Source organism: Manis javanica, chromosome 11 (assembly GCF_040802235.1).
Source record: "Manis javanica isolate MJ-LG chromosome 11, MJ_LKY, whole genome shotgun sequence".
NCBI lineage: Eukaryota > Metazoa > Chordata > Mammalia > Pholidota > Manidae > Manis > Manis javanica.
The window spans coordinates 37,600,503-37,620,959 of record NC_133166.1 but is presented as its reverse complement, the minus strand read 5'-3'; the positions used below and the strand labels follow the sequence as shown (position 1 = coordinate 37,620,959).

The 20,457-nt window shown below is 54.8% G+C and overlaps 3 protein-coding genes across 10 annotated transcripts in view; 2 read left to right on the top strand and 1 right to left on the bottom strand.

Moving 5' to 3' along the window:
• ABCC8 (ATP binding cassette subfamily C member 8) overlaps window positions 1-9,815 on the top strand; it is a 72,925-nt gene extending 63,110 nt beyond the window's left edge. For 5 of the 8 annotated variants that reach the window (XM_073216279.1, XM_073216278.1, XM_073216277.1 and 2 more), the window contains 11 exons: window positions 533-625; window positions 4,449-4,551; window positions 5,103-5,216; window positions 5,504-5,624; window positions 5,726-5,856; window positions 6,746-6,824; window positions 6,991-7,099; window positions 7,528-7,631; window positions 8,393-8,526; window positions 8,994-9,056; window positions 9,579-9,815. In XM_073216279.1, the coding sequence (XP_073072380.1) occupies window positions 533-625; window positions 4,449-4,551; window positions 5,103-5,216; window positions 5,504-5,624; window positions 5,726-5,856; window positions 6,746-6,824; window positions 6,991-7,099; window positions 7,528-7,631; window positions 8,393-8,526; window positions 8,994-9,056; window positions 9,579-9,716 (1,189 nt within the window). In that variant the 3' untranslated portion in view covers window positions 9,717-9,815. Of the gene's footprint in view, window positions 1-532; window positions 626-4,448; window positions 4,552-5,102; window positions 5,217-5,503; window positions 5,625-5,725; window positions 5,857-6,745; window positions 6,825-6,990; window positions 7,100-7,527; window positions 7,632-8,392; window positions 8,527-8,993; window positions 9,057-9,578 lie in introns of those variants that run through there. The other 3 variants (XM_073216282.1, XM_073216283.1, XR_012122626.1) reach the window with 2 other exon arrangements.
• NCR3LG1 (natural killer cell cytotoxicity receptor 3 ligand 1) overlaps window positions 1-20,457 on the bottom strand; it is a 62,878-nt gene that overhangs the window by 23,613 nt on the left and 18,808 nt on the right. The gene's annotated exons all lie outside the window — the stretch shown is intronic.
• On the top strand, window positions 13,834-16,327 carry KCNJ11 (potassium inwardly rectifying channel subfamily J member 11). The gene has a single exon (XM_017672669.3). The coding sequence runs from the start codon at window positions 14,121-14,123 to the stop codon at window positions 15,291-15,293; it is 1,173 nt and encodes a 390-aa protein (XP_017528158.1). The 5' UTR covers window positions 13,834-14,120; the 3' UTR covers window positions 15,294-16,327.

Here is a 20,457-nt window from a genome sequence, read left to right as displayed (position 1 = left end):
CACTTGTCAAAGTGTAGCTCTGGGGGGCCAGGGCATCTGCTGCCATAGAAACCTCTGGCATTTCCCCCTCAAGGAGCCCTTTAGAACCTGGCCTGTGATGTGCTGAAACCTGCTGTGGCTATTGGGGAGGGGCTGCAAGCTTCCAGTGTGGTCTTTCTGTTCCTTTGACTGGCTCTCAAGGTTCAGGGTGTCCACCTGTGACAGGGAACTAATGCTGCCTACCCAGTCTTGCTGCAGAGCAAGGCTGTGTGGCAGAAGAGCAGGGAGATATGGGTGTGTGGCAGACGATGCCCAGGATAGCAGTAATGGGGCCAGCACACTCTGTGTAGGCATTTTACATAAACAAGCTCCTCATCCAGTCCAGAGCAGCTTGGTGGTGGTACCATTGATTTCCCTCTTGATTGGTGAGAAACCAAGACCCAGGGAGGTGAAGCTGATTACCTGCACAGTAGCAGGGGGCAGAGCTGGGACTCGGCCAGGCTGAGCCCTGAGCCTGCCGCCTTGACCATTCTGCTCTGCTTCCCCCGCCCAGGGACCTGCAGCAGCTTGATGACACCACCCAGCTCCCACTGCTCTCACACTTTGCTGAAACCGTGGAAGGCCTCACCACCATCCGGGCCTTCAGGTACCAGACTCATCCCGGGGTGGGGATGTGTAGGGGTGGGGCCGGACTCAGGTTATAAGATTCAGTTCTCAGGGCTCCACTTCAGAAAACCCAGGATACGCATCTCCCAGAATGATGTCCACATTTACCAGAGGGGTCGGGCCAGATGGGTTCCCTTGCATGATCCAGAGAAGAAAACCTCAGCCCTGCAGCCAAGCCCTAAGGCAGAATGTGAAAAGAAACAAGGCTGGGACAAGTCCTCACATATCCATTCTAGAAAGGCCCTTCCATCATGTGGGCCAGCTGTGAGGCTATCTGTTATGGAGGATCCCCTATGAGCCAGACACTATGCTGAGGCCTTAGCATGCTAATTTCATTCATTCTGCCCTGCAGTCCAAGGTGGAAAGCATGATTGTTCCCTTTTCTCAGATGGGGACAGTGAGGCTCAGAGAGGTTATGTTATATAACTACTCTGTGTAAGGTTCCACAAAGCCCAGACTTGAACCTGCTCTTCCATTAAACAAATATTTACCGAGTGTTCACCATGTGCTAAGCCCCATGCCAGACACTAAAAAAGACAGAGATGAGTCAGACAAGTCCCCCTGCTGGAAGCATTTAGTCCAGTCTTTGAGCAGGTCAAGACAACCCCACGTGACAGGCTCTCTGGAAGAAAGGGGGCATAGGCTGGAGGAACATTGAAGGGAGGCAGTCACAGAAGGCCTCACCGAGGAGATGTTATCGGGACCAGGGCTCAAAGTGCGGGTAAGAGTTCACCAGGCTAGAGAGGGTCTCTGAAAATGTCAGTGCCCCTGCCACCCAATTGCCCCCCTGAGTTGTAATGTTGGGCTGGACAGGAGCATCCGAGGATACCTGGGGAGTGGATGGACTGTTGCTCCCCACCCCAGGTCTCCATCTACATTAGGGCATCTCTCCACTGGCCACACAGGCTAGACCTCTGACCCACACAGTTGGGTTTTGGTCTCTAAGCCTCACCCACAGAGACAATCCAGGCTATTTTTAGGATGGCACAGCTGCTAGGGGTGTGACAGTAACCATGCAACATGAAGCCCCGTGTCCAGGAGTAACCCTAGGGCTCAAGGACCAGCTGAGAGGGTCCAGGGAAGCCTGCATCTCCTCCCTTGAACCCCCAAAGTCCAGCTGCAGCTCTGGGAGAGGTGCCCAGGCCCCTGGTGCAGCCCTGCTGCCCCGTTCACTCCCTGGGCAGCTGGGGCTGGTGGGGCTGGTGGGAGGGCTGTTTAGGGTCCTGTCTGAGTAAAGCTAAGCAAACCAGAGCTGTGCCCTGGCTTGGCTCTACTCCTTGAACACCCTCTGCCCTTGGACAAGCCTGTGCTGCCTTCCACACAGAGGCCCCTTGGAGCCTGACGTGACTCGAGAGCCCCTCCCAGCCCCTTCTCACCTGGAGCCTGAGCTCTCCCGGCATCTCCCACTCCCATACTCCTCCACGCTCGGGGGCCCGGCCTCCACTCGTAGTTTTGCTGATGCTCCTCTTATAATCGGCGTTCTGGAAGCTTTCAGACTGGGCCTGGGGCAGAGAGACTGTGACTTTTTCTAGGGTGGGCCAGACCCTCTCAGTGGGCTCTGAGTAGATCCCGGCATCCAGAGCCTCAGCACAAGCCTGCGGTCAGCCAGAGGAAGAGCTGCCCTATGAGTCCCCCACACTCTGCGCTGATGCAGCACATGATTTTTAAATTGAGAAGACTTTTAATCATCTTTGGATGTGTTTAATTCATTGACTTTTGCCCAGCAGCCTGCCCTGTTAAGGGCTAACTGGCATGTATTGATCCTACAGTTAACAACACGTTCCAGGCATTGGGCTAAATGCCGCATGTGTGTTGTTGCATTTAATCCTCGCAAGAGCCCCATGACAGGTATGAGTGGCCACTTCTATAGGCTGAGTAACAACCCAAGATCACACAGACAGTGAGAACTGGTGCTGGGCTTGGAACCCAGGCCTGTCTAACCTTCTGGTTTTCCTGGGAGGCCATGTTTTTCCCCAAAAAGTTTCAAGAGTACCCAGCACCGGGCTCAGTGTTGGGCTCAGAGATTGTTTCAGTCCATGTAGGGACTATTACTATCCCTCTTTTACAGTGATATGAGGAAGGTGTGTCTCAGTGCTGACACACAGCCAGTGGGTAACAAAGCTCAGACTCCGCCTGGATCTGCATGGCCCCCAAGGCGGGGACTCTTCCCACAGCCTCACACAGCCACACTTCGCTCAGAGGCTCCCCTCTCACACACGCCCTCCTGAACACCCTCCCTCAGACTCTCCTGTCACGCACACATGCACATGCATCTTCCGTGGACCTTAACCGAACTCCTGAGTTGTATGGTTTCATCTCAGGCACACCCCCGTCCACACAGCTCCACCCCTGATGCGCAGTCGCACTCTCTCTCTCACCTCAGAGACTCCCTTTGCTCTCCAGACTCATGCTTCAGACACAGGCCCTCCACCCAGAAACCACCAAAGCAGAGCAAACACCCAACAAGATTCGTCGAGTCCCCTCAGTTTTTTCCGGAATCCGGGGCTGAGATGGGTTCCATCCGTTCCTTCCTGCATCACCAAACAAGTGCTCCTGGCCCCTCGTCGGTGCCTGGCTCAAGCCAGCCAGGTCTGAGGGGATAGCCAGGGAGAGCAACGCCAGGAGCCCTGGCTCGTCAGAGAGAAAAGGCAGATTCATATGAAGTAACAGGGGAGGATGTGGTAAGGGCATGAGGGTGGGAAATAGCCTCCAGAATTCTTAGTACAGAGAGAGCTTATCTACCTTAGAGGCTAAGAGAAGGTTCCATTCAGTCATTCAACAAATATTTATTGACAGTGCCAGATGCCAGGGATACATTAGTGAACAAAATAGACATGGTCTCCATCCTCATGGAGTTTATAATTAGTGAGGGAGCTCGATCATAAACAGTAGAGAAATAAATATGTAAGCAGAGACTAAGAAAGCAACAGGCTACAGAGGTGGAGAACAACAGGCCAGGAAAGACCACTCTGAGGAGGTGCCATTTAAATTAAAGACTGAAGGTTGAAAGGAATCAACCTTGTAAAGAGTAGAGAAGAAAGCATTCCAGGCAGAGGGAATAGTATGTACAAAGGCCCTGGGGTGGTGAAGAACTTGGCATTGTCACAAAACTGAAAAAGGCAAGCTAAAGTAATTAATGACTTTATTATAATTTCTGTGGCTGTTAGTGAGCAAGGGAATTTGTGGCATGGAAGGAGGCTGCTGGGTTGGCAGGGCAGGCTCACACAGGCTTCTGGCAAGAAGGTGGTTCTTTATCCTAAAAGCCATTTATATTCTAAACAGGGGAGAGATAGGATACAATTTATGAATAAGAACGATTATGCTGTCTGCTGTGGGGAGAGTGATGGTAAGGAGATAGCAAGCAGATGTGTTAGGGAGCTGATGCAATAGTCCAGGTGAGTCTGTGATGGGCAGGAAGCGGGAGAAAGGCAGGCAGAGGCTATTTTGGAGGTAGAAATCAGACAACTTGCTGAGGGACTGGATGTGAACCCAGAGGATTCCTGTGTTTTTGGCTGGAGTGCCTGGGGTGGGGCAGGGTGGGGTGGCCTTGATTGTAATAGGGAAGTCCTGGAGAGAAGAACATGTCTTAGGGTGAAAACAAGAGTTTGAAGAAGGACCCCTGGCAAGTTTGAGTAAGTGGAAAGTTACTAGAAAGGCATTCCAGAGAGGAGCGGCATACATAAGGTGGCAGAGGTGACATGTCTGGGGGTCACTGAGGCCCAGGCAGTCCCTCCTACAGGCAAAGAGAGTACTGGGGCTGCACGGACCAAAACAATTCCCTCAGAGCCTCTCGACCCCTCCAGATACGAGGCCCGGTTCCAGCAGAAGCTCCTTGAGTACACAGACTCCAACAACATTGCCTCTCTCTTCCTCACGGCTGCCAACAGATGGCTAGAAGTCCGCATGGCAAGTGCCACCCACCCCACCCTGGGGGTTCTGATAGGAGTGTGGAGTCTGAACAAGGGCCGAGCACAGACCAGAGGGTGGGAAGAGAGGCTGGAATACCAGCTCATGTGTAAACAGGGTGGGCACCAGGCCTCCTGCTTCTCCCAGCCCCGGGTGGTCCCCCCTGTGTCTGAGCTGACCCCCTCCCTGCCACATCACTGCCTGGGGTCTTGTGTATCTGAGCTCTGTGCCAGCAACGGCAAGAGTTATGTGTTTAACTATGACAAGTGTGTGCCTGCAGTGGTCAGATGATGTGCAGGCTAGCTGGTGAGGCAGCCATGTTTGGGCACATACAGGTGGCTTGGGAGTGGTGTAGTGTGAGCTATGTGCACACACTGTCCCCTTGCCTTCAGCCTTCACAGGCCTCCTGTGTGTCTGATGATGTGCCACATGTGTGACAGGGTTGGGGCTGCATCTCAGCTGAGCTGCTCTGCTCTGAAGGGAGTCAGGTGGGTGGGGGGCTCTGGGGCTTCCACACCTGGGGGCCCAGGCCAGATCCCCTCCCTCGGCAGGAGTACATTGGCGCATGTGTGGTCCTCATCGCGGCCGTGACCTCCATCTCCAGCTCCCTGCACAGGGAACTCTCTGCCGGCCTGGTGGGCCTGGGCCTCACCTACGCCCTAATGGTGAGTGGCAGCAGACCAGGCCACGGGCAGCGTCAAACACCAGCACTCAGGGAATCCCCGGGCACCTTCCCCAGCCGAGATATACCAGGCCTTATTCGAAGCTACTTCAAGTCTGATGCCAGAGGGACTGTGTGTGCAGGAGGGGTAACTGCAGGTCCCTGCCTGTCTCACCAGGGCCACACAGGGCTGGGGGGGGTGCCCTGGCCCCTCCTCAGCGGTAAGGAGCCATCTGGTAGCCTGGGAAAGGACCAAGGTAGCACTGACAGTGACGGGCTTACTCCCCACAGGTCTCCAACTACCTCAACTGGATGGTGAGGAACCTCGCGGACATGGAGATCCAGCTGGGGGCTGTGAGACGCGTGCACGGGCTCCTGAGAACCGAGGCGGAGAGCTACGAGGGGCTGCTGGGTGAGGGCCGGAGGACCTGCCAGGGAGGGCCTGGGGACAAGCATGTCTGCGTTCAGGGGGCCAGGAGGGGCACCTGGTGGCTGACCCCGCCTGGCCCCCAGCCCCGTCGCTGATCCCAGAGAACTGGCCGGACCGAGGCGAGATCCGGATCCAGAACCTGAGCGTGCGCTACGACCGCGCCCTGCGGCCGGTGCTGAGGCATGTGGACGCCCTCATCTGCCCGGGGCAGAAGGTCAGCGGGCAAGGGGCTTCCCACGGGCGCCTCATGGCCCTCCAGGTCCCCGACCCGTTCAGACCCGTTCTCTGGGCCTGGCCCACACTCTGACAGCACTCAGCCACCTCTCCCCCTCACCCTCCCACCCCCCTTCCCCTCTGTGTCCCCGCTCACCACCAAGGACACGGACACCCCAGACTCCCCTGGCCTAAAGGGGCTTTGTCAGGGCATGGCCTCCTGAGCCTCAGGGCAGAGAGCCAGGCCACCCCTGTCCTGGGGAGGGAGCCCCTGTTGGCGCTCTGACCCGACTTTGATGGGCTCCCTCCTCACCCTGCTGCTCTCTCTGACACTGCCCCTCTCCTCTGTCTCTCACTTGGTTATTGTCTCTGGCTGGCCATCTCACTGTCTCTGATTTTTAGATGCCCCTCTGTCCCTGCCTCTGGCTCCTCATCCTTCTGTGCTACCGTCTTCCTCTTTGTGTTGGTCCCTTATTGTCCTTTCTGTTGGTGCCCATGGGACAGGACTCTGTGGGGTCAGAGATGATCCCAGGGTCAGGCAGTACACCTCTTCCAATCCCCATGCCACCTGCCATGCCCTCCTGCCCTACCCATGCACATAGAGACACATCAGCACCCCCAGTTCCCCTGCAGCCACATACCAGGTACAGCCAGGCCCAGGCAAATGAATGTCTATACCCTGTACTTGCTTGTGGGTCCCTGTGGGAGCCCCTTCTGGACCCACTGCAGGAAACAAGCCCAAACCCAGGCCCAGCTCTGGCCAATAAGAAGCTGATCAGAGGGCCAGGCCAAGAAGAGATGCCGTAACGTCCCACACCTGCCCCCCAAGCTAGCACTAGAGGTTCCCGGCCACTCCCAGGCACCTCCAGCATTCTTGCTTCTCTCCTCAGATTGGGATCTGTGGGCGCACAGGCAGTGGGAAGTCCTCCTTCTCTCTTGCCTTCTTCCGTATGGTGGACATGTTCGAAGGTAAATTGTATGTTTGGCACCCCACACATACCCACATCCACCAGATGGTGTGTAGCCAGACATCACAGAAGGCCCTGCTTTGGGACTCATGTCCCTGGCTGAACTTGTGCCCAGCACCACTATCTCCCCCACTCCTTGGTGCCCCACCTGTGACATCCCTATGCAGGGCACATCATCATTGACGGCATCGACATCGCCAAGCTGCCGCTGCATACTCTGCGCTCACGCCTCTCCATCATCCTGCAGGACCCTGTCCTCTTCAGTGGCACCATCCGGTGAGTCCCACGTCCCCTCCAGGCCTACCCCATCCCAGGCTAGGCACGACCTCCTTAGGTCTCGAGCATAAATAGGAGGGGGTGGGCAAGGCCAGGAGTCCTCCGCTGGGTACCCACCTCCCTGGGCAAGCAGCCCTGCTCATGCCCTGGGCACTATGGGCTGGTGCTGGTTCTTCACAGTTTTACCCTCATGCCTATCTCCTTTCCACTTGACCTAGGCAGGCGCTGGTAGGGGGTGTCCCAAGCCTCAGGTCTGGGATCTTTCCTCCACCCACTGCTACCACCTTGCTGCCCCCTCCCAGCCAGGCCCCCAAGTCAATCAGTTCTCACTCATTGCTCCCTTCACCAGCCTTGAACCCTGTAAGTCCCTTGCAGGTGGACCAAGACCCTGCTCCTCTCCCTAAGGGGGCTTTCTGTGCACCCTCCAGATTTAACCTGGATCCAGAGAAGAAGTGCCCCGACAGCACACTGTGGGAGGCCCTGGAGATAGCCCAGCTGAAGCTGGTGGTGAAGGCACTGCCAGGAGGCCTCGGTAACTACTCCTGGCTGAGCAGCTGGTCGGGCCCTGAAGGTTGCCTGTAAAGGCTAGGGAGGAAAATTCACACCCATGTCATAGTTTTGCCCAGAGTTTAGAGTCGAGAATCTGGCAACACCCCAGACCACTTAGTCCCACATCTCATCTTACAGGAGCTCAGAGAGGTCAAGCGACTTGTTCCAGGTCATACACGTGGTCAGTTCAGGGTCTGGCTCCTCCTGCAGGGTATAGGGGGGACAGTAGGGGTCCCTATGAAACAGCCTGCAAGGCCCCACTACCATGGTAGTATATTCAGCCTGCCCTTCCTGCCCACCTGCCTGCCCAGTTCTGCCTGGAGGGAAGAGGACAGACTGGGAAATCACTGGCACAGACCTCTCACCAAGGGTACTAGGAAAACTCTGAACCCTACCCCAGCAGTCAGCAGATCCTTGGTATTTGCTGCAGCTCCTGGACCAAATGGGGACCAGTGGGGGCTGGCCAAGCCTTGGCTTCAGAGGCGCCCCAGCAAGGCGCACCCCCCCCCAGAACTGCCCAGGGCCACAGCAGTGCACAACTCCAGGGGGTGCTTTTCTCTGTAATTCATGCACGTGGCACTGGTGTTGTAGTGTAAGTGGCAGCAGTCCTGCACACGCCTGTACTCACAACACACACTGACGTATTTGCCCCTGTGCACACATTTCCTGACATGCCTCAAGCCATGCCATCTACTAAACTCACAATGCAGAATTAACTCAGCCCTGCTGTCCCTGCGGTTTCAGATGCCATCATCACAGAAGGTGGGGAGAATTTCAGCCAGGGCCAGAGGCAGCTGTTCTGCCTGGCTCGGGCCTTCGTGAGGAAGACCAGCATCTTCATAATGGATGAAGCCACAGCTTCCATCGACATGGCCACGGTCAGTCCTGGACACATCCATGGGGTCGGGGACTTGGAGAGGGTTTTCATGGGGTGTCGGGGAAATTTGCACAAAGTAGCACTGAAGCTCAAGTTGCCTTGAGCATCAAGGGCCATTTGTGGCAGAAAAGGGGACCCTGACTCAAGCTAGTGTTAGGGAACATTTATGACACATACACAAGCTGCGCACAGATCCACAGAGACTTCACAGCCACCACCCACACACGGCACACCCAGGCATGCTCCGCACACATACAGGCACAGCTGAGCTCCCAACGGGCTGTCCTGCCTGTGAATGCCAGCAACCCGGTTGGTCCTATGGGAACTTCTGCCAGACAGAGGGAGGGGGTGGGGCTAGGGTTGGGTCAGATGGGTGCGGGGCCACAGACCTGGGCCCTATATCCCTGAGCAAGGCCAGACCCCATCCACTGGGCAGCTGAGCCAACAACTGTTTTTCCCACCTGGCAGGAAAACATCCTCCAAAAGGTGGTGATGACAGCCTTCGCAGACCGCACTGTGGTCACCATTGCGGTAAGGGGCCCATCACTGGGGGGCAGGTGATACCCAGAGAAAAGGCTGGCCTTCCTAGGTTGGTGGGCAGCCCCTGGGCTGACCTGGGCCTAGTAGCCAAGAGCGGGCCCCAGAGCGGTACAGAGCAAGGAGTCTGCAGGGCTTGCCGAGAGCCTGGAGTTCCGGATTCCAGGGCTGTATTCGCACCTGCATTTCTCCCAGACCTCCCCTCTTTTTCTCCAGGTTCAAAGGCCTGCCTGTGCAAGCTAGGCTAGGGTTCCTTCTCTGGGAGAAGTGAGGGCTAGGAGGCTTGGGGAGATTTCTGAGCCACGAAGCTTAGAGGTGAGGCCAGAGCTGACTTGGTCAGAGGAGATGGTGTTATTAGTGGTGTAAGGGCTTGGAGTCACAGCCACCCCAGGAAAGGACAGTCACCACAGAGATAGGACATTCTGGTCATAGGCTCCCTCCTCCGAGCTGCAGGATCTCCTCAGGTGCCCCACCCCTTCCGCCTGACCCTGACCAGCCCCCTCCTGCCCTGCTCAGCACCGCGTGCACACCATCCTGAGTGCAGACCTGGTGATTGTCCTGAAACGCGGCGCCATCCTTGAGTTTGACAAGCCCGAGAAGCTGCTCAGCCAGAAGGACAGCGTCTTCGCCTCCTTTGTCCGCGCAGACAAGTGACCTGCCAGAGCCCAAGTGCCATCCTAAATGCCCCCTGCCCCCACCGCCTGCCTGGGTTTTCTAACTGTAAATCACCTGTAAATAAAGAGATCAGCTGTTTCCTATTGGAGGCCTTCAGTCTGGCAGGCAGGGCAGGGGGTGTCTGTGGGTTCAGTGGAGCCAGCCTGACTTTGGCCCCAGGCAGACCTGAACTTGAACTTGCATTAATGGGGAAACGTGTGTTTCCTTATCTATGAAATAGGGGATGTATTAGTTTTCTAAGGGAGCCGTAACAAAATCCCACAGACTGGGTGGCTGAAACAAGAGAAGTTATTTCTGACAGTTCTGGAGGCTGGAAGTCCAGGATCAAGGTGTCACAGGTTTGGGGGTTTTCTCCTGAGGCCTCTCTGCTTGGTTGCGGACAGCCACCTTCTAGCTGTGACCTCATATGGCCTTTCCTCTGTGCTCACATCCCTAGTGTCACTCTCTTATTAGGATACCAGTCATATTGGATGAGGCCCCACTCCTATGACCTCATAAATTACCTCTTCACACACCTTACCTCCAAATACTGTCATGCTGGGGGGCTTCGTCATATGAATTTAGGGCTTCCACAAATGGATTGGGGGAGGACACAATTCAATCCATAACAAGTTGTAGCATTTTTGTGATTATTGTGTCTTAGATTAAAATTGTAAGGTATCCTTGATTAACACTATTTCTATTACAAATGACAGGAACACAATTCTAAGTGGCTTACACAAAAACTGAAATTTATTGTCCTGTGTGACTAAGAAGGCCAGGGTTGTACCTCAAGCATGGCTGGATTCAGGTGTTTGATGTGCAGAATGTGTCTCTACTTCCATCTTCCTCTCCTTCCCCAATGGCAGATGACCACTAGCACCTCCAACTTACATCCTACTCCTCTGAAAAAGGCCATTCCCAATAGTTCCAGCAAAAATCTTGGGAGCAAACTTCAATGGACCAGCATAGGTTACACCCCACGGCCACTCATTCACCATGGTCACAGGTCTGGAATACACTGACTGATTAGGCCTGGATCACACGCCCCTATCTCTGTCCCCCATGTAAGGGCATTCAGAAGGGTGGTCCTTCAGAGGGAAAGCACAGTGCATATACCACAAGTCTGCCAGGTGTTTACTGGGAGATGCCACTGGGGAGACCAAACAACAGCTATCAGACTCCATTTGCAGCAAGAACAGGAGCGCACACCTCTCAGCCAAGAAATGGAAGGTGCTCATTTACATATCCTTTATCATTTACATATTGGCTTCAGTCTTAGGCCCTGGCGTGCAAACCCAGGAGTCTTGGGCCTATGTCCCTCTTGGTTGCAAGGGGGTCAGAGTAATGTACCGAAAACCTACCAGTCACTGGAGAGGGGTCCAACACAGACCCTTTTGGATATTCCAGGAACCAGAGGAGCTCAGGAAGTGAGAGCTCTGTGAAGCATGGCAGGCCGCCTGGAAGAAGCAAGATGCAAGTTGGGCATGAGAGGGTAACAGTTGGATAGGTAGAGAGAGAAAAGGGCACATTGGTGGGGGGCGGGGGGATGCATAAGAACAGAGAACTTTGAATGCCAGGACAAGGAGGCTGGATAAGCCTATGAACAAAAGGGAAGTAGAGAAGATTTTTGAGTGAGAAAGGGACATGACAAGTGTAGTGTTTGGGTGAGATAAGTATAAGAGGTGTAGGATGGAGTAGGGCAAGAGGCTGAGCCCTTTGGGTAAGGGGCTCAGCCTCCTGGTAAGTGTGGAGTGGGGAATAGGTGAGGCCTCAGGGCCACACTGTGAGGCAGAGCCTGGCCTTTCTGGCTCTGAGATGCCTCTGGGGGCTCAACAGCTCCCTCCACTGTGGGGTCTCCCAGGAGCAAAGTCTGGGGAGAGGGAAGAGGATTCCCACCACCCCTATGCCCACCACACCCCAAAGGATTGAACAGAAGTAGCAGGGGCAGGGCAGGGTCCACACTGAAGTCTTGCAAGGATGCCCAAGGCCACTGTGGCCCAAAACCCTCTGTAACATCCCTGATTGTATGCCAGCTTTGACCTGGGTACCCCACAGATGTCATCGCTGGTTGTTAGCACTGACTTTTCAACATGTGAAATCAAAGCCTGCCTCTGTTTCACTCAATATCTGTACTGGTTCTATACTTTGGGTCACACAAAACTTTAATCCATCCTCCTTGGACTCCACAGGTTTCTGCAATAGTGCCCAAACTCCCTGGGGAGCCCTCCAAGGTTCCTTTTCTGGGGGTTGAATAACTGGAGCTGCCTCAGAGATTTTCTGTATAACCCTGTCTCCTTGAGCTCCCCATTCTACTCATCCTGTTTTCCCCTCCCCACCCTAGGTACTGCAGCTCTGTTAATAGAGCCCCAGATCACACTTAACCTGAGTAGCAGTGTTCACTCTGCCTGCAGGTAGGTATAGGAGAGAAGGGAAAAGTCAATATGAAAGCTACATTCTGCCCTACTGTGGCCCACACCTCCACTGTTGCTACCATTCCAGCCCCTGCCTCAAGCTACATGTCCAAAAAATGGACTCAGTGGGTCAGCGCTCCATACTATCTGAGCTGCAAAGAGGGAATGGAGCCATGACTGTCCTAACAAGGAGAAGTAGTAGGCATTCCCTCCCAGCTGGGAACTGGGGGCCTGCACCCGAGGCCCAAGCCACATGGTAACCATAGGCTGGTGCCTGCAGTAGAAGTACCACTCGTGTCCAGGTCAAGAGCTCAGTCTCCCAGTCACCAAGAACCCTAATATACAGCCCCTCCCAATACCTAAGTTTAAGAAACCAAGTTGTGAGTGTAAGGAGGTGCAAAGCAAATTCCGGTAACTGAATCCCTCTTTAAAATGCAAGGAGGTTGAGCTGGGGGAAGCAGGTTGTAGTCATGACTGAGAAGATGCATCCTCTCAGGCTTCTGGGCTGCAGCACCAGCATCCCCTGTAGTGTGAAACTGGGTTGTTACATCTTCAAAGGTACATTTTTTTCCTGGGGAGGGAGTCTGTGGTTTTCATCAGCTTCTCAAAGGATCCATGATTCAGAAAAGATTAAGAGTGCCCCAAAGAGAAGAAGCGGTCAGAGAAGACCTCGGGCCCCCTAATTTCTCCTAGTGGGTAACGCAGTCCCTCCTTGCCTCCTTTAGCTGGGAACCCGCAAAGCCCAGTGCTGCACAAGAGGCACTAGGGAATGGGAAAACTGGGGGAGGGGAGGCAAAGAGACAGAAGCTGCGGTCCTCAGTCTGGGACGGCAGATCCAGACTCTTTCACTGGCCCCCGCCCCCAGCCCTAATTTCGTAGACCGTGGGCAGGTGGAATCTGTTTTGGTCCACTATTGGGCAAACCGCCAAGGCCAGAACGTGCGTCGGCATTAGGAAGGCAGGAGAGGTGAATGGCGAGGGGCGGGGCCTGCCCCTGTGCCCGCTCCCCCTCCAGCTCAGGAGTAGGTAGGGCTCCCCCTGGCGGCTCCGGCCCCCATTCCACTCCGAGGGCGCCCCCACTCTCAATCTTCTACCCCCACCTAGCACAGGTCGGTCTCCGCGGACCAGCAGACCCACAGACGCGGGAACCGGAGGACAGCCGCCGCGAGCGCCCGGGTGGCAGGAGGGGGTGGGGAGGCGACGGCTGCAGCTTGAGGAGCAGGAGCAGGTGCGGCGGCGACGAGCGGGCGGGGCAGGGACGGAGCGCCGGCTGGGGCGCGGCGCCTGCCTGCGTGCGGCCGGGAGCCTGGAAGCCAGAACCCAGAGTGAGCTGGGCCAGGGCCCTCTGGGAGCGAGGGTTATCCGGTGAGCCGGGTGCGGTGGTGACTCCGGAGGGCGCAGGATCCCAAGGAGACAAAAAGGACAGGAGCTGGAGGGGAATCCGACAGCGGCCAGGGCGCTACGGGGGTGGGGTGGAAAAGAGGAGGCATACTTGGAGGTGAGGCTGGGGGTGGCGGTGGTCAGAATATGAAACTGGAGCTTGGAAGGGATCTGGGAGCAGAAATGGTGAGGTGGGAGCAGCGGCGGGGGTTGTGTGAGGTCGGGTTCCTTGGTAAGATCCTGAGGTATTAAGTTCCGAGAGAAGGAAGACTGGGTGGGGAAAAGGGGAGCGAGGGGGAGGTAGAGGGGGCTCAACAGCGGAGGGGAGTTGAGCTGGGAATTATGGCCAGGTGAGGAGCAGGCCTGTCTGGAGGGCTCACTAGGCAATTAGCAGACAGGCTGAGGTGTGAGGCTGGTATAAAGTGAAGCAGGGGCCAGGTGGAGGGGAGGATGACTCTGGTTGGGGAGGCAGCTCAGAAATGAGGCCAGCACAAGTGAGGGTGGTCCCAGAGTGGAAAGGTGCCCAGGGAGGAAACGGCACAGTGAGACTCTAGGCTTGGTCAGGGGGTGCCTCCCATGGGGGAAGCCTCTTCCTGGTGGTCTCTGGAGCTATGCTGTCCCGCAAGGGCATCATCCCTGAGGAATATGTGCTGACGCGGCTAGCAGAGGACCCTGCGGAACCCAGGTACCGAGCTCGAGAGCGGAAGGCCCGCTTTGTGTCCAAGAACGGCAACTGCAACGTGGCCCACAAGAACATCCGGGAGCAGGGCCGCTTCCTGCAGGACGTATTCACCACTCTGGTGGACCTCAAGTGGCCGCACACACTGCTCATCTTCACCATGTCTTTCTTGTGCAGCTGGCTGCTCTTTGCCATGGTCTGGTGGCTCATTGCTTTTGCCCATGGTGACCTCGCCCCTGGTGAGGGCACTGCTGTGCCCTGCATCACCAGCATCCACTCTTTTTCATCTGCCTTCCTTTTCTCCATTGAGGTCCAGGTGACCATTGGTTTCGGTGGGCGCATGGTGACTGAGGAGTGCCCGCTGGCCATCCTGATCCTCATTGTGCAGAACATTGTAGGGCTCATGATCAATGCCATCATGCTGGGCTGCATCTTCATGAAGACGGCCCAGGCCCACCGGCGAGCGGAAACGCTCATCTTCAGCAAGCATGCCGTCATCGCTGTGCGCCACGGCCGCCTCTGCTTCATGCTGCGCGTGGGCGACCTCCGCAAGAGCATGATTATCAGTGCCACCATCCACATGCAGGTGGTGCGCAAGACCACCAGCCCTGAGGGCGAAGTGGTGCCTCTCCACCAGGTGGACATCCCCATGGAAAACGGCGTGGGTGGCAACAGCATCTTCCTGGTGGCTCCCCTCATCATCTACCACGTCATTGATGCCAACAGTCCGCTCTATGACTTGGCTCCCAGCGACCTGCACCACCACCAGGACCTCGAGATCATCGTCATCCTGGAAGGCGTGGTGGAAACCACAGGCATCACCACCCAGGCCCGCACCTCCTACCTGGCTGATGAGATCCTGTGGGGCCAGCGCTTTGTACCCATCGTGGCCGAGGAGGATGGCCGATACTCCGTGGATTACTCTAAGTTTGGCAACACCATCAAAGTGCCCACCCCACTCTGCACAGCCCGCCAGCTAGATGAGGACCATAGCCTGCTGGACGCCCTGACCCTTGCGTCGGCCCGTGGCCCCCTGCGCAAGCGCAGCATGGCTGTGGCCAAGGCCAAGCCCAAGTTTAGCATCTCTCCAGATTCCCTGTCCTGAGCCATTGGCCCCGGGGCCCCCACACCACCACACAGGCAGCGTGGAATGCATGCAGAGTGGATGTGGTGTGGGCCCGTCAGCCAGGCCAGGACCTGGTGTGAGGCTGGCCCCTCCTCAGCTCAGCCTCCCTGCCTGCTGCACACCCAGGGTATTGCAAGACACTTGTCACTACGCTATTTCTGGCCTCAGCAGGAGCCTGTACTGGGTTATTTTTGTCTCAGCTCCTCCCAACCCCAGCTCAGGACTGGATGTCCCCCTCCCCCTGCCCTAGGCTGGGGAAGCCATGGGAAGTGTTGAGCCATAAAGCAGAGTCTCTGGCCAGTCCTGGGCCCCCATGATTGATTGGGCAGTTGGCTGAGGAAGAACAGTCCCTAGTTTGGGGGGTTGCTGCTCTGTTTCTGTGGCCCCAAGAGATGCCTGTGGTCAGGCCTCAGCCTCCCAGGGTCTCTGAAAAAGTAATGGGCTAATGGGTGGGCCCTGCTAGCTAGGGAGGGCAGTGAATGACCAGGTGCATTCCAAGTGGAAGACTGGAGGGGTGGAGCCTTCACAGACAGAGCAGGCGGAGGCTGACAGGGCTTCCCTCTCCAGGGTAGGCTCAGTCAGCAAGGATGTGGCACGAACCTTAGCAGGCACAGGGAAGAGGAAATGGGCCCCATGCCCAACACCGAGGCTTCTACAGGGAGGGCTCCATGGGCTGGGCTGCCTGCTCCCACTCTGTCCCCCACCCTAGGAGGCTGCAGTGGGATGGAACAGATGCTGGTATGCCATGCAGAAAGAGGCTGACCAAGCTGGTCCTGGTTTCCCACCAGTGGCTGCCACTCACTTGGTCCAGCGGGTGGCTGTGGAGGGTCTCTGGGTTGTTAGAAAAGGAAATGTTGGAATGCTCAGGGTGGTGGCAGTGAGTGAGGTCCCTGAGGCAAAGAAGTCCTTGGTCCTGAAGGGCTTGACCCCATTCTGGACTGTTGGATCAGTGCTGTGTGTCCTTGCCCTGAATCCTGCCTTCTCCTTTGTCAATAAAGCCTCCCCCTTCATGACCTGAACTCTGGGCTGTTCTTGCTGGGGAAGCAGGGGACATGCTGATAGACAGCTGCCAGCCCATATTCCATAAGTGAGGCTGGGGAACTGGGAACTGGGGCTGGCACTCTTCCCCCAGTTCAGAGAGATTCTTCCCCTTCTGCCTCAAGTAGCCCAGCCCTGCTAGCCTGTCTGGCCGTCTCAACCTTTGTGCACCCCCCAGGCTTATAGCCCTGGGCCCTGCCTCCACTCCCAGGGATCTGGATGGCTGGGGTGCTCAGGAGGAGAGGCCAGAATGTCACATGCATTAATGTAGTGACTGGAGCATAAACCCTCAAGCCTGGGTTCAAATCCTGCCTCTACCTCTTATGACCTTGGTCAAGTAACTTACCTTCTCTGTGCCTCATTTGCCTCATCTGTACAGTGGGGGATGCTAATAGCACCTACCTCATAGAACTGTTATAGGAGTAAATGAAAAACAGATGTAAAATACTTAAGTGCTTCATCCATAGTAAGTACTCAACAAATATAAGCTGTTGTTATGATTATTGCTGAATCAGCCACATGATGAGACAACTGACCAAGCAAATGTTAAAAGAGAAGATGCTATCATATTTCCCCTGGTGATGAGTTTCTCTACCTGTCTTATTGTCTGCATGGAGCTGCCTCCCAGCACAGACCCACACGCCAGGGGTTGTGGCAGAGCCCAGGACCTAGTCTTCTTGTTTCCATCTCACCTTCTGCGCATCTGCTAAGCGACCACCAGAGTGGTCTTACTAAAAGGGTTGTGATCACTCCCTCCAATGTCATGTACCTTCAGTGGTTGCTCATTGCCTTCTCAGTCAGGGATAGACCCATAGCCAGCACTTCAGGCTTTGCCTGCTTTCCAGCCTTCCAGTTCACTGGTCCCTTGCCAGGACCCTGTGCAACCACCCATCCCGCTGGCAGCCTGACTACCCCCTCCTTGCATATAAATTGAGCTTCCTACCTCTGAGCTTTGGCTTATGTTATTCCCTTTGCCTGTATTGCTCACATCTCATCTCTGCCTGTTGAAATCCATAAAAGTCCAGGCCAAATGATGCTTCATGGGAGCCTTTCCTGATTCCTCTGGAAAGAGATGGTGCCTTCCCTTCCTGTGTTTTGTGGGCACTTTACTTTTCCTGTGTTTATGGGTGTCTTCCCAGCCCCAAGTCCATGGCTCCTTGAGTCAGTGACTGTGCCTGATTCAGCACCGAGCCTGGCACTGAGTAAGTGCCGAATGAATGAGTGAATGAATCTGTTATGGATAGTTTACTGAACAAGCCAGTTTGAGGCCAGCACAGAGCTTTAGTTAGATCAGTGAGTTTAGTCTGGTCCCAGGCTACTCCAGAGACAGGTCTGAGGGGCCAGAAAACTGCTGCTATTGGTCCAAGCTTTAAGCTCCCCACTCCCTGCACCTATACAGTCCCCCACATTGATTCCCTTCCTTGCTGAGCTAACCCACTTCTGGTTTAGAAAGAGGGATGAGAAGCTTCTCTGAGTCAGTCCAGAGTTCTGGGGACAGTGCCTGCCTCTTGGGACTCAGCTTGGCTGTCCTTTAGGCCAGGAGAGGGGCCAGACTCACTAGTGAAAAGCTCCTAAGCAGCACCATCCTTGGGTCCCCACCCAGAATAACCATTCTCCACCTGCTCACGCACCTTAAGCCCCTGGTGACAGTAAACCGGCAGAATTAAGGGCTCAGTGCCACCTGCTGGCCACAGAGAGAAGACCCATTTGATTAGAAAATCCAGGCCGTTTGTCCTAGGCTTTCCCCTTTAAGAAAGATCCCCTAGCCTTACAGCTTAGCTCAGGGAGGAACTGGAAAGTTCCATGCACAGAGAAAGCAACTGGGCCAACCCTTCCTTGCACCCCACCCTAGGTGTTCTTACCCGATGGATGGTTCTTCCTTCACCTGGGGGCACCCCCTCTTTAAGGCACTGGCCTAAACTGCACAGAGAACCTCCCCTGAGCCCCACTCAGCCCAGCAGGAACTTCTGTGAGAAATTTGTTTCTGATATTCTGCTTCCAGGCCAGCTTTGGGCATCACATGAGAGCAAACAGAGCTGTCCAAGCTAGTTCACATCCTGTCTGCAGAACTGGCTCCCCTCCAGGTGCCCTGGTAAGGGGAGGGAAATACCCCTTGTCACTGCAGTCCAGTGCTGAGGGTAGCAATGTTCTGCTCTGAGTTTGCAGATGAGGAAACAGAATCAGATGTGGTGTTAACTTGCTGGGGTATTACAACTAGTAAGTGGCAGACCCAAGATTTGGACCTGAGTCTGTCTCATGACAATGCCCTGCCCCTTTCCCCTTACCACTCAGTCCCAGTGCCCTGAGCTCCAGATTTTATAAGGGTGCCGCCTTGCTCTCAGTGTCAAATCCATCACAGGGAGACAGATGTTTCTAGACCAAAAGGGAAAGTGTAACTTAGGAAGCCCCCTGAGGTCCCAGATGTGAGACTACAAGTTCAGCTGTGGTATGTGACAGCCTAAATCATGTCCAAAACGTGGAGAAACTAACCCACTAGCCATGCTGGAAACCTGTCCAGGCCTACACCTATGGATTTGACACTGCCAGCCAGTCACCATGAGGCCTACTAAGGTGGTCCTCTGGCCCTTTCCTGGAGAGGACTCACCCAGCTTCTACAGGACCCACTGACCTCCCCAGCTAGCACCCTTCCAGCCCTGCCCTGCCCTGGACCTCTTCCCTACACCCTTTCCTAGGGAGCTTGCTGTAAGTGGCCCTGGCTCCCCGTAGTTCTCTGTGCTCACCTCTGAGGTATCCCCACTTGAAGGTATCAGACACCCTATGTTGTATGAAGATAGGCAGAGACTTTGGGGAAGAAGACATGAATTCTTCACATCAAAGTTTTCACCATCCCACCCTGCTCAAAGACTGGGGCAGGTCTGAAGAACAGATCTGTTATAGCTTGAAAGGGCCTGGGGGAAGTCAGAATTGGGTTCCAGAGAGTGGGTGTGCTGCACTAGAATCTAAATGACTGATGTCCTCTCTGCCAGGCCCACCTGCCTGGGGCATTGTATATCTTCAGGGAAAGGGAAGCAGGTGCCAACTACACCTACCCTATTTCCACTCTGGGCAGGCTGCACTCTGGAGGGATGTGAAAGACTGGCCAACTTCGGTACATGAGTGCAGACTGCTGCCTTTCCCCTGACCTGGGGTCCTCCAGGCACCAATGTCAATGTGTGGAACAGGTGATACAAAGTGTATATGCAACTACATGATTTATTTCCTTCACTGGGAGAAGTGGTGTACAGAAGTATGGCTCAGGTCAGCAGTACCCAGAGCCTTCTTCAGCTCACCTTCATGAAAGGGTATCACTCACTCTCTGCAGCACACTACGTCCCGAACTCCTCCTCCCCAGACCATCAGCACCCAACGTGAAGCGAACCAGACTCAGGGCAGCCCTGCCTCCGGGTACTGTTTACTTCACTCGGTTAATACCCATTTTTCTCACAATGCCATTGTTATAGGAAAAGGGAACTTACTCCAGGGTAACCCAGAAAGAAGTAAATGCAATATTTTTAGTACTTAAGTTCCAACTGAGACGTTTTTTGTTAAATTCCTACGTGTCCTTGGTTTCCCATCCATCATAGAAATAAAAGGATGAACATTATCCCCTAATTCTGCCTCTTTTTTGCCTCGCGTCAGGCCTCTCAGGGTCTGACCAGCATGCTTATTTCTGAGCTTAGCAACTCCGTAATGCCTTTTTTTTCTACATCATAGGTTTCCTTCTGATCAATAGTGTCCATTCAGCAATCCCCCACACTTTATATCTTTTTCTCATTTGTGATTCTCCCATCTATTTCCTTCTTTCTCTTGTATTACTTTACTACTCTATTGCATTCTCTACGAAATTACTATAATTTGTTTTACTAAATTTATAAAACTTCATTTCTACTTTTTTCCAAAGAGTGTCATTCTTTCCACCACTGTAGACATCTTTGGACTGCTTCAATCTGTCACACAGTTCCGACTCTTGCCACGTTCCTCCTTCCAGTTTACTATGTGAGATTTTTTGCCTTCACTAATTAGTCCTGCAATGGGCACCAACCACACTGGTGCCGCAATACCCGTGTGCGGCCACTAGAGGCCACTCTAAATCACCCTCCAATAG

Bases quoted from the DNA above. Each gene is read 5' to 3' on its own strand.
- KCNJ11 (XM_017672669.3), top strand. From the start codon at position 14,121: ATGCTGTCCCGCAAGGGCATCATCCCTGAGGAATATGTGCTGACGCGG.